Source organism: Mixophyes fleayi, chromosome 1 (genome assembly GCF_038048845.1).
Source record: "Mixophyes fleayi isolate aMixFle1 chromosome 1, aMixFle1.hap1, whole genome shotgun sequence".
NCBI lineage: Eukaryota > Metazoa > Chordata > Amphibia > Anura > Limnodynastidae > Mixophyes > Mixophyes fleayi.
This window is the reverse complement of record NC_134402.1, coordinates 270,122,276-270,134,711: the sequence shown is the minus strand read 5'-3', so window position 1 is coordinate 270,134,711 and position 12,436 is coordinate 270,122,276. Positions and strand designations below refer to the sequence as shown.

Genomic DNA, 12,436 nt, shown 5'->3' with positions numbered 1-12,436 from the left:
TCACACATGCAGCTGAATAGCGGAGTGATTGCAGATGATGGACAGTTCTGTCTGCTCAGAGCAGAGATGCTGCAAATCATTTCAAAGACCCATTTGAACATCCACCATTAAGGCACCGGCCCTGCACTGACCAGCCTGAGGATGGCCTGGAGAAATTGTGCATTAAGCACTATGCAGTGGCGACAGAATTCTCAGAGTTAAAAGCTACATCTGTATGTTGAGGTTTGTTAGTTGCAGTTACTCAATTTTACATTGTTTGTTTTCCCTACCTTCCCTCTGTAGACACACATTCTGGATCCCCAGAACAGATTATTGATGCTGCCAGGAATTGTTTTTCAAAGCTGATGAACAAAATGTATGTGGAGATGGAAACTAGAACTGCAGATCTTGACAGATGTTCAATTGTTGTGTACCCAGACTCCCTTGTTCATAGACTTGCACGTGGGCTTCACAAAATCAACTCCCAAACATCAAGTATGGGCCTTAACAGTACCACTTCCATTAAGGTATGTATCCATTTACAGTGTAGTTGTTGTTTAGCATGGGTGACATCATCCTGTGCCAATTGTTCAGGATCACAATTTAAGGTATATGCTGCACCTTTGAAACTTATATGTGAAGGTTCAGAGCTAACATGACTTCTTGTTAGCCACATGTTTTACTTACCTAATGTAGTATTATAGTTTACAAATATATTCTATTTATAGTCCACTTACAGTCTTTGTTTTAGAAGCCACAAGTGCCTGAATTTCCTTCCTCTGATCTCTTCATAGAAGTGCCTGGCAGCTTTGAAAAAACAAATCCTTGCGTTCACACAGCGGCTGCATAGAGCAGAAGTGGAGAGACGATCTTTGCGACTGGAGTTGTCTGATATTAAGAAGAAAAACAGCAAGCTTATCAGAAGCACTGACAACCCAGAGAGTCTTAAGGAGCAAATCCAACAGTCCCAGCAATCTGTAAGTGCACAAAATGTTCCTGTCATTATTTCATTATGTTCATGAAGCACATTGGGTACAAAAGCTCTGTTGTCATGAAAACATTTGCTTGTTTACACTGCGTGTTTCATATATATGTATTTAACGTATTCATTTACATGACCTGTAAAACACCAGCTTTTTAGAAATGCCAAGTGTGAAAGGAACATACAAATTACATAGATTGCATTGGCCAAGGAAGTGCAGAGATTAGTCCATACAATCCTTAGAGCAGCAAATGCTGGAGTTCTTTACAGCTCATATGATACTACCACTATTAAAATGTAATCAAATGTTTGCTCACAGAGTAGCTAAAATTCAATATTCTGTATATTATGCCATGCCAGATTCAACGCTTTAAAGCTTTTATATCCCTATCCTATCCAGACAATCCCAATTTTGTAATAACGTTAAATGGGAGTATAGAATATCATGATTTAATAGTATTTGGCCCAAAACCCTGCAGTTATAACATATGTTTTCCCCTTAACGTAAAGCACTGGTTTGTTCCTGAAATCACTTGTAAAAGTCCTTCACCCCTATGATATTTTTGGATGTTTGATTGGAGCCTGTAAGGCGGATGCAATTGTTTTATTGTATTATAAGCCTCTTGTAACATACATTTTAATTGGTGATCAACATTTCAAACTAAGGAATGTAAACCCTTAAATGTCAGTGGTCACAGGTGACTGCCAAATTATGTGTGCGCCTCCATCAGGTGGACTAGTAGATTTAGAATTTGGCACATACTACACCATTATCTTCACTGTAAACATAAAAGTCTCTGCTCATTTTAATTTGTGTATAAATTGTACATTTTTTGTAGTACACTTAAAAACAAAATCTGAAAAATAGTTGGTATTAAACTGTTTTTGCCCAAGTCCGTACAGTTCTTTTGTGCCAAGAAACAGAACACATTGTTCCCAGCAATTAGATTGCTCTTCGGAGCATTCTATGTAGAATGCTCTGCAGACAATTATCGCAAACACATAGTATTTTGATTAAGAGAAAAAATAGTAGTGTTCCCCTTAGGGCATTTCAAAACAACATATTTCTTCTGGCTCTTCCTGGAGATTGATTGATTGTATTTTATTTTGGTAAGGTGCTAAAATTATATATGTGAAGGTGGAGGGGTGAGGTGTAAAAATATACGATTTGTGATTTTGCCAGTTGTTACTGTCATACAGTTAGTGCCATTACACACAAACAATATATTGAATAAAATGCTTAAAGAGAAAAATGCATGAAATTCTGTCTTAATCGTTTAATGCTGACCAAATTCTACACAGATACTGTAGTGATCTCTCTCAACAGTTACAGTATGTGTTAAATGCAAAAAAATCCCTGAAAACAGCACAGAGTTTTCTCTGATTTGTTTTTTCTTTGTTTTTTTTTTTAAAAGGTAGCTTATTAATTAATTTACAATACCTAGCACCGGTGGCCTTTTTCTTTTTCCAATGTATAGTAAATCAGAAGGTATCATTTGCTTTCCCTGCTGTACTATAAATAATCTGCAGCTTTAGTACTTAATTTAGATGGTGTTGTGTTTTTGCAGAAGGTGGTTCCGTATGACAAATTTAAAACTACCTTTGAAGAACTGAATAATGCATTGGTACGAGAACAGGAAGCGCAGATTCTTCTGAATGAACAATCTCAACAGATGTTGGCACTTAATTACAGAATAGGATTACACTCAAAGGAGGAAGCTGAAAAAGATCAAACCTTGTCAGAAGCGGTTCAGGTGAATATTTTCTTCACGTTCATTTAAAATAGAGTTATCTAAGCAATATCTTTTTTCATTAAAAAAAAAAAAGTTTGATTAAGGCTTTTTCAATTTACAGACCAGGTTTATTGCATTTCATTAGATGTTCAACTTCTAAGATTTCCACATTTAGTTTTTTTGTTGTTTTTTTAATTGATTTAAAGCATAACTAAATCTAAAATGCAAGTTACTTTATATCAAATAACTACTAATAATATTCACATTTGCCAAATTCATATATAATAATAATAATAATAATGAGGAGGGGGCCAAAAATAATTAGTTGGATGAGCCTTCCAGAGACTGAATCAGTCAATTAGAAAAAATACATGGGGCATCTTCCTCTATGCATCTGCCCTTTACTGAGCTGGTGTAAGGCACATAGCCTATCTGATACCTTTTATACCTTTTCTTTCTTTTCTTTTTTCCCAGGATGACTTTGAGGTGTGGGAAGTTTCCACATTGGTGGGTCCTCTACTCTCACTTTTCATGGAGAACCCCAGTCCTTCTCCCAATTGCAGAGTTCATTAAGGACCCCTCAGATAAGGGATCTGAAGGTCTACAGAAGGCTTTTGCTGCCGCTTGGGTGACTAAAGAAACCTAGCATACCTAGAATAGAGCTCATGCAACTTGAATTGAATGTCAGTGTATATCCTCCTACATGGAGTACACAGCTTTGGACTCGGCTATATTATTGGCTATTGGTTTATGTGGTGGTAGCATGGCTAAGTTCCTGGATGTCACTGTCCAGTTTCAGGGAAAGCTGTTTTAGAATCTGAAATGGGGAAGTTTTTAAAAGATGCTACAGTTGAGAAGCGTACCTTTCTCCTATAAAATCGGCCTAAGTGTAGTATTTTTGATGCAATGGTTCCTTTCTTCCCATATGAGGAAAGCCCGTTGAGGCTTCACAGCCACAGCAAAAGTCCATTGCTATGTCCTTAAACAACAACATGGGGTATATTCACTAAACTGCAGGTTTGAAAAAGTGGAGATGTTGCCTATAGCAACCGATCAGATTCTGGCTGTCACATTGTAGAATATACTAAATAAATGACAACTAGAATCTGATTGGTTGCTATAGGCAACATCTCCACTTTTTCAAACCCGCAGTTTAGTAAATATACCCCCAAGTCCTCCTAGCTACTTGCACATGCCCAGGTGTTTAGTGTGAACTCATCTGCATTTCTACAACATCTGGTTTCCTTCCATGTCCTACGCCTAGGTTTGCAACATCTTAAACTAGGCATATCAAATATCCTTCTTGCAACTTTACAAACCATTATTTCCTTTTGGGTTCTGGATGATATTTTTATGAAGAACTGATCCAAGAGGTCTCGCAATTCATCATCTTTAGCTGGCCATCTAGACCCTGGAATACCATGGCTGGATCATAAACGGGAAAACTTCTTTGGTTGTTTCAAGTTCTGCAGTGTTTTTGGGCTTTATGTTCATCATGAAACAATGTAGGGTGTCCTTTTCCCTGGAGAAAATGAAATCAGTATTGCATAAGTGGTGGGGAGCACATTCTTCACTCGGAAAGCACTCTCGTACATGCAGATCCTCATGCTTGTCCTTACACTCCTGGTTTTATGCAATAAGTCACTCAGAGAGACCGGTCTTTATATTAACTCAGCCGGTGGATACTACCTGAGTGAACCTTCTCAGATGGGGAAATCTATTTCTCTTCCCTGCCGTTGGGGGACACTGCGAGACATTGGGGTATAGTAGTGGGCTCAGGAGTCTTGTCACTTTAACTGCTAAGTCTTTGGACTCCTCCCCTGCTATGCCCCTCCTCTCCAGAGAGATCCTCAGTTTTTTTAAGTGACTTGCAGTACTTGGATGTTGTACGGGCTCTGCGGTGTTATGTAGACCGTACGTCTCAGGTCAGAAAAACCAGAGATCTTTTTATTCTATATGACGCCAATAAAAGGGGGTGGCCTGCTTCAAAGCAGTCAATTGCCAGGTGGATCACGTCTACGATTCGTGAGGCCTACATTTCAGCCTCCTTAGCTGTTCCGGAAAACTTAAGGGCACATTCTACTAGGGCAGTGGGTGCCTCCTGGGCGGCTAGACACGAGGCGTCGGTGGAGCAGTTGTGTAGAGAAGCGACTTGGCCTTCTGTCCACACATTTACTAAATTTTAATAGATTTCAAGGCTTTGCATCGGCTGATGCAAGCTTTGGTCGCAGGATTATGCGTGCAGCTGGTCCAGAGCATTCCCACCCTTGAGGAAGCTTTGGTATATCCCTAATGTCTTGCAGTGTCCCCCAATGGCAGGGAAGAGAAAATGGGATTTTTACTCACTGTAAAATCCATTTCTCTGACTCCATTGGGGGACACTGCGCACCTTCCCTTGCTCTGTATATAGTTCTGTGTGTGAAAACTGTGGTTATGGTTCTTTTATAAGTTTAAGACCTTTCCAGGTTAGATTTCCACCTTTGCGCTCACTCTTGGTTATTCAAAACTGAGGATCTCTCTGGAGAGGAGGGGCATAGCAGGGGAGGAGTCCAAAGACTTAGCAGTTAAAGTGACAAGACTCCTGAGCCCACTACTATACCCCAATGTCTCGCAGTGTCCCCAATGGAGTCAGAGAAATGGATTTTACAGTGAGTAAAAATTTTATTTTTCCTAAACCACTGTTTCAAGGGACAGTCTTGACTTCAATGTCCAGGACTTTTCTCTGAGGCTGAGAAGTCGGGGTTCAGTCTGTTGTGACTTACCTCAACCATCAGGGGCAAGTCCCCACACTGTCATGTTCTGGAAATTAAGGTTTTTCTTAAAAAAGCATGTCACGTTCAGCCACGTTACTGTTCACCCTTAAACTGGATTTCGTCCTAGGAGTTGCTCCCTTTTGAGCTTATTTTTTGGATTCCTATATCCTTCCCCATCTGGAAAATTAACTTTTGTCTAGCTGTTGCTGGACGTGTGTAGCAGAGCTGTCTGCTTTCTTCCACTAGTCTACTTACCCTGGCTATCATAATGATGGGTCTTATTGAGTGTGCTGCTCTAGTGAGATTGTAGAAACAAATCCCTGGTGATGGGGAAAAATGTATGGCAAGGAAAAAATATGCATAGCTGAAGCAAAAATAAATAGCATTTTATAGGGTTCATGCTTCTAAAACCCTTAGAGTATAACCATATTCCTTCAACTTATTAATACTTTAATTTTGGTTGTTTCAAATTCTGCAATGTTTTTTGGCCTGAGGTTCAACATGATACATTGTAGGGTGTCCCTTCCCCAGGACAAAATGAATTCAGTGTTGCATAAGAGTGGTCAGGAGTGGTGACACTCTAAAAACCCATCTCTTTTTCAGAGTTTACCTTATCCTCGATGCTACTACTCACACTAATTCACCCTCACAACTGTCCCAATTTCCACACTTGTTCCTCTTGTTTCAGCTGTGCCCTCTGTCACTTAGAATGTAAGATCTCTCTGATATCTGACCCATCTCGCATGACCCCTCTTTGGAACAACCCAGAATTTACTCCAGGACTGGACCCCAATAAGTTTAAAGAATGGACATCTCATAACATTTCATTCTTTTATGACATAGTCCCTTCTACCCTTTTCCCAGAGTTCTCTACTCTCCAAGATCGCTTTGGGATACCAACATCAGCTTTTTACCAATATCTGCAGATTCGCCATTTTTATCACGACAAAATAAAATTCAAAAACCCTCATCTCCCTTCCGTACTCGAATCCTTTTGTCTTGGTAGGTCCCCCTCCAGAGGATTAATTTCAACATTCTATTCACTCTTTATTAAGCATAGTCAACCTACTAAAGAGACATGAGCTAAGATGGGAGCAGGACATGGGGGAAGTTCTTGGCCGAGAGGATTGGACCCGAGTACGTGAAGCTGTTGCTAAAAGCTTCATTTGTACACAACTAAAAGAAAACTCGTACAAACTCCTATTCAGATGGTACCTAGTACCCACAAGACTCAGAGCCATCTACCCTAATGCTTTTTCTTCATGCTGGAGAGGATGTGGAGGGCAAGCCACCCTGGCCCACATATGGTTGACTTGCCCCAAAATATACATTTTTGGAAGGAGGTATGTCTTCTGATTGAAAAAATTACATCCGACTTCCAGACAATATTCCCTATTACCTTCTCCCGCTTAGAGTCCCTGATACTCCGAAATATACACAAAGTTGATTGGACACATTCTTGTAGCGGCAAGATGCCTAATCGTCCTTAATTGGAAGAAGACAGAACCACCCAATATTCAAACACTCATTCCGAAAATCTGGCAAACACATAAAATAGAACATATCACCTGTGTTATTCATAACCATTCCCACTAGTTCTCCTCCACCAGGAACGCCTGGACCTCCTGTTTCACAACAGACTTATAGAATAAGTCACACTCCAAACTCCTTCATACACTTTCCAGTTTCCATCCCTCTACTATACTTTACTAACAACCCCCATCCTCCTCCCTCCTCTCTCATTGCCTTCAATTACCTACTTTTACTCTTAGGATCATCACCCAAAGGAGCTTCATCATCATCATCACCATTTATTTATATAGCGCCACTAATTCCGCAGCGCTGTACAGAGAACTCATTCACATCAGTCCCTGCCCCATTGGGACTTACAGTGTCAATTTTTATGTCTCCTCTTTACTATGTTGTTTATGATTTATATATATGTTTATTTGTGAATAATGCTTATATATATACAAATATATTTATTATCAGATTACCATTGGTCCCGATTGTACACCCCTTCCTTTCTTCCCATTTATTTATTGTATCCCTAAAAAAAACTCAATAAGCAATTTTAAAAAAAAGAAATAAATAGAATGTAAGCTCTCTAATGAGCAGGGTCCTCTGTTTCCATGTCTGCATTTATTTTGTCTTTCTTGCATGTCCCTGTGATTATGTATGTTCTTTTTCCCTTACTGCATGGTGCTGCGGAGCAGTGTGGTGCCTTCAAAATCTACGATAATAATAATTTTAATGGCAAAAAGCTAAAGAATTTTGTAAACATCAGTTGGCAGTTATTGTTTTATTCACCTTTTATTTGTTGTGTGTTAATGAGAAATTATATAAAAAGGTTCAACTAACATGCACCTGAAAGGTAAACAATAAAGTTGCTTTCTGAGAAAGTTTGAAAACAAAATTTCATAGTTCATGTACTGTATATTATTATTTGATTAGTCGCTCATGGCATATATTGAAGTCATGCTGGAAGATTGACATAACTGCTTTCGTCTTCTCCACTCTCCTGCTTGTAGAGTCTCTCTGAGGCAAAGCTGGAGCTGCGGAGAAAAGATCAATCCTTGCGTCAGCAGAACAGACAGCTGACACAGCTGGAGCAGGACAAGCGTCGACTGGAAGAGAGCATCTACAATGCAGAGAGTGCCCTACGAGTAGCAGCCAAGTGAGCTTGGGAACCTTTGGGAGATCACATACAGCAAACAAGAGATCAGTTTGTACTATCATGTTGAGGCATAAAGGAACCTAAAACAAAACAATCTTGCATGGGCCTTATGATGAATCTTGAAAACTTACCATGGAAACATTAGATTTTAACACTCGGGCAGAATAATCTGACGTTTTATATAAATGTGGCCTGATAATTTTCCAGAAATCCATTGAAGTTTGATTTGCTTTAACTCAAAACAAGCTTGTTTTACATGCAGTTCTATTTAGTAAGCAACCACCTTAAACCACACTGAAGAAAATGTACAATATATTTATTGTTACTCTAGATTAGAGATGCGTTTATTCCTTATGTATTGTGGTACGTATAAAAAGTGTAAGTTAACAGATTTTCGACAATGACATTTAACAAATGGAAATATGTCAGCTGCTGACTGTAATAACACTGACATATAAAAAAAAATGTCACCCATGGACATGTAAATGAATGCAGCTCACTTCTTATGTAGTTCTACAAAGGATTCTGTTGTTGGTCACATCAGATGCTAGGTTTATTGAAAAAGATTAACAGCATATAGACATGAAGCATGTGCCATAAAAAGTCAGTATGGATTAACATGCTACATTTCTGTATATTAATTTACCCAAGTAATATACATTCTGCCAATGCTTGTGCCATGGTTATCCACCCCATGTATTGTAAATGACAACTTGTACTGTATACCAGCTCTGTAAACCAGTATGTTCCAATTAGTACATGCATGCACAATAACAGATTAAGGGAGAGTCAACAAATTCCTTACGATAGGGTGATATATGTAAGGGACTGTACGCCAAGCTACTGCATATGCTAAGGTCTAGATTACCTGCTAGGCAACATTCAGCTTATAGATTTTTTTCCTGTCAATCGTTCCAACCATAATTAGGAATATTACAGAACAAAAGTGCCAAGCCTCCTTCTTCGCATCGGGTATTGTGTGTTATGTTGCTATGGACATGGTTTTAGACTTTGTACTTCCACATGTACCATGGAAGAATTAAAAAGAGTTGCTGTATAATAGTGAACTGATTAATGGATGTGACTAATTATTGTGACTTAATAAACAAATTGTTACCAGCAATTGTCTTCTCATGTCCTGTGATAGAGCCACATTCTGGTTTATGATAACCTATATGCTTTCATGTTTTTCATGTTTTTTTTCATTTGAGGGGGGAAAAAAATAACCGTCAGTACTGATTGTACTGTAATGTTGATCTAGTGACTGCTATTTAGTGACTAAGTCCAATCAGGATCTGTTCCCCTTCCAGTGAATAAATGTAATACGGCTTAAGCTGGGTACACACTACAGAAATTTCGACCAACTTTTTATGCCGAGCGATTTTACATGCGATCGATGGTCCGATCGCTCGGTCCATGGACTGCATACACACTAGCCTTGTTTAGGACGAGAAAGGGACGAGCAGACCTCACGTTAGCGACTTTTTACAGCCATGTTGTCGTGAGCAATGACTGTAATTTCATACTCACTGTTGTGGATCGGTCGGCAGTTTATACACACTACACAGCGGAAACGAGATTGGAGCGAAAATATTAAACAGTACGACCAACCAAATGAGGCGACAATCGTCCATTTGGGCAGACTTTCGACCATCGTGTCACTGCACACACTGACCCGAATTTTGAACGAGCGGTCGTATGTCGGCTGTTTTAGCCGATTATTGGTTGAAAACTGTGTAGTGTGTACCCAGCTTTAGACGCACAACTCCTAACTGGCTTTAACCACTGTAATTAGATGCGTTTCATCTTTTTTGTGCATTTTATAATAAAATGTAAAAGAAAGGTTGGCTTGACATACTTGCTTTTCTACATGTAGGATTAAAATACAAACATAACATAGGATACTGACATATGAGGTCTGAAATTGTTGCAAATTGTGGCAAATTATGCATGTAAGACTTATAAGCTGTATTTTATTTTCTAGGGATAAGGAAGACCTGATAAACCACATGATGTCTGTTGCAGTTCTCTTTCAGAAGGTAATAACTACTGCAAATTAAATGGGTGGCCTTACCTGGTAGAAAAAACCTGCTTGATTTTCAACTTGAAACTGCAGGGTTTTCTGGCCTAGACAGCTCTTCACTGTTTTATAGAGAACCTGTAAACACTAACACCTAAATTGTTTGAAATAAATAGTTCTATACATAGTGTTTGGTGCCCTATGTATGTGTAAAAATACAACTGTGCTGTCTACATTGTCTCTACTGGGTTGGATTTTATATTCAGAAACTTAGTGTTTGGTATTACGAACTAGTTATTAAACAATGTTGGAAATAATTGTTTTGAAGCCTATTGTCTTATTGCGTATGCACAAGCTTGTACCTAAAATAATCATTATCATCTTCATCTATTTATTTATATAGCGCCACTAATTCCGCAGCGCTGTACAGAGAACTCATTCACATCAGTCCCTGCCCCATTGGAGCTTACAATCTAATTCCCCTAACATACACACACAGACCAAGAGAGACTAAGGGCAATTTATTTTCATTAGTGTCGTTATGTAGTAAATTAAATTTATTTTTGTAACAAGTTTACTTATCTATCTAGTTACATTTTTTGTTCCCTAAAAAGTAAAAGAAATTTTTTATTTGCCTAAGTTCACCAACAGTGTTTCGATCCAAACATGACCTTTTTTTTTATCAAGCTTACTATTTTCTTTTTTCTGTTGCTCTCTAATAGCTATGGTCAAGGGGGCATTGTGATTGAATAACCTATAGCTAACCAAACACTTGCCAGCAAACATTTAGCATTACCACATACAGCACTGTTGAATTCCTAATAGTAGAGCACCTTATAGACTGCCTTCTTTTTAAGGTGAGTTCAACAAGGATCAGAGCACCATATTGTATTCCTGCTCTTCCAGGATGTCCACGTTTTATTAGCCAGATCACAGAATTGTTCAGACAGAGGATCACTGCCCAATTGAGCTTACAGTCTATTTGTTTGGTTGCCATTTTTACCGGTATGTGCGTCTGTTCACATGTCAAGATGTGGGCAAGCCAAATGGTATAGAGGGTGCTTGTGGGCTGGTTACAGTAATGTTTCCCATTCTATACCCAAAGGTAAATAATAGGTTCGTTTTGATGGACGAGATTGTGCAACTAGGGAGGCGTATTTGGAGGTAACCCTGTACAGTGGCCGCAGAGCCTTTTTTCTGTCCTACCACTGGGGGACACTGCGTTACCTTGGGGTATAGTAGGTGGGACTGGAGTTAGGCACTTATAAACTTGTTTGTTCCCCTGACTTCTCCCCCACTATGCCCCTCCTCTGTAGCTGACTTCAGTTGTTGTAAGTGCCTTCTGGAGAAAGGTCACTTCTTGCCTATACTTAGTTTAGCAGTAGGTTTTCCTGTTTTTATTTTTATTCCTTTTTCAGGTGCAGCGCTGGACTGAAAAGACCCAGAGGAGTGAAAGTCCCCGGGATTTCTTCACTCTGAGTTCCAGCGCAGGTAAGCAGCTCTTCAGCACGCCTCCCTCGCACCTCTGCCGGCAGTCTACCCCTAGAAAAAAACGAGCAAAAGGGCCATTGTTTATTTTAAAGTGTGCCTTTAAAGGCAGCTTTATGTGGGGCAGACATGTTTATTAACGGCCTTATAGACGGCCGCGGCCACGTTTAATCAGGCGGGCGGGAGTGAGGGTGTCTCTGCCTCTCCTCCCCGCCCCCAGACTTGCCGGCAGCCTCCCCCCCTCCTCCGCCCCTAGACAACGAGCAGCAGCGGGGGAGAAGGACAAGCATCGCGCTCTGTAGAGGCGATGAAGTCAGTGAGACCGCACGCACCCTGGGCATGGCAGAGCGGCGGTTCTCACTTCCAGCAGCTGCAGCCATATTATATATATATATAGGCTGAGCGGCGGTGAGCAGAGGCAGACATGTTAGGAGAGGGGAGTGCACCTCCCCCTCTCTCTCTCCCTAATGGCGCGAACGGCGGCCATCTTGGATCCGGAGCACACACACATCAAGTGCATGCTGTTCCAGACTTTTGCCTCTCATCACTGGGTAATGTAGTATTGTTTTTAATTCTGTTTTTAAACGATTGTCAGCCTGTTTGCCACACAGTCAGGACCTTTATTTCAGGACCCTATGACTGCTGTATATATTATAGGATTACCTATTAGACAATATGGTAGTTTCCTATCCTCCGGTGACATATTTTGCTTTTTGGGCAGATGTACATTAATATGGGAATACATATCTGTATAATATTCCATATGGTGACTGTGGATGGACTTTTTCCATAAGTCTGGTAAAG

The 12,436-nt window shown here is 39.8% G+C and overlaps 1 protein-coding gene across 3 annotated transcripts in view; it reads left to right on the top strand.

Annotated features, from left to right (window-relative positions):
* Positions 1 to 12,436, top strand: part of CCDC171 (coiled-coil domain containing 171) — a 119,368-nt gene that overhangs the window by 87,715 nt on the left and 19,217 nt on the right. For 2 of the 3 annotated variants that reach the window (XM_075210875.1, XM_075210874.1), the window contains 5 exons: positions 283 to 506; positions 774 to 956; positions 2,530 to 2,715; positions 7,979 to 8,124; positions 10,109 to 10,163. In XM_075210875.1, the coding sequence (XP_075066976.1) occupies positions 283 to 506; positions 774 to 956; positions 2,530 to 2,715; positions 7,979 to 8,124; positions 10,109 to 10,163 (794 nt within the window). Of the gene's footprint in view, positions 1 to 282; positions 507 to 773; positions 957 to 2,529; positions 2,716 to 3,168; positions 3,458 to 7,978; positions 8,125 to 10,108; positions 10,164 to 12,436 lie in introns of those variants that run through there. The other variant, XM_075210876.1, reaches the window with a different exon arrangement.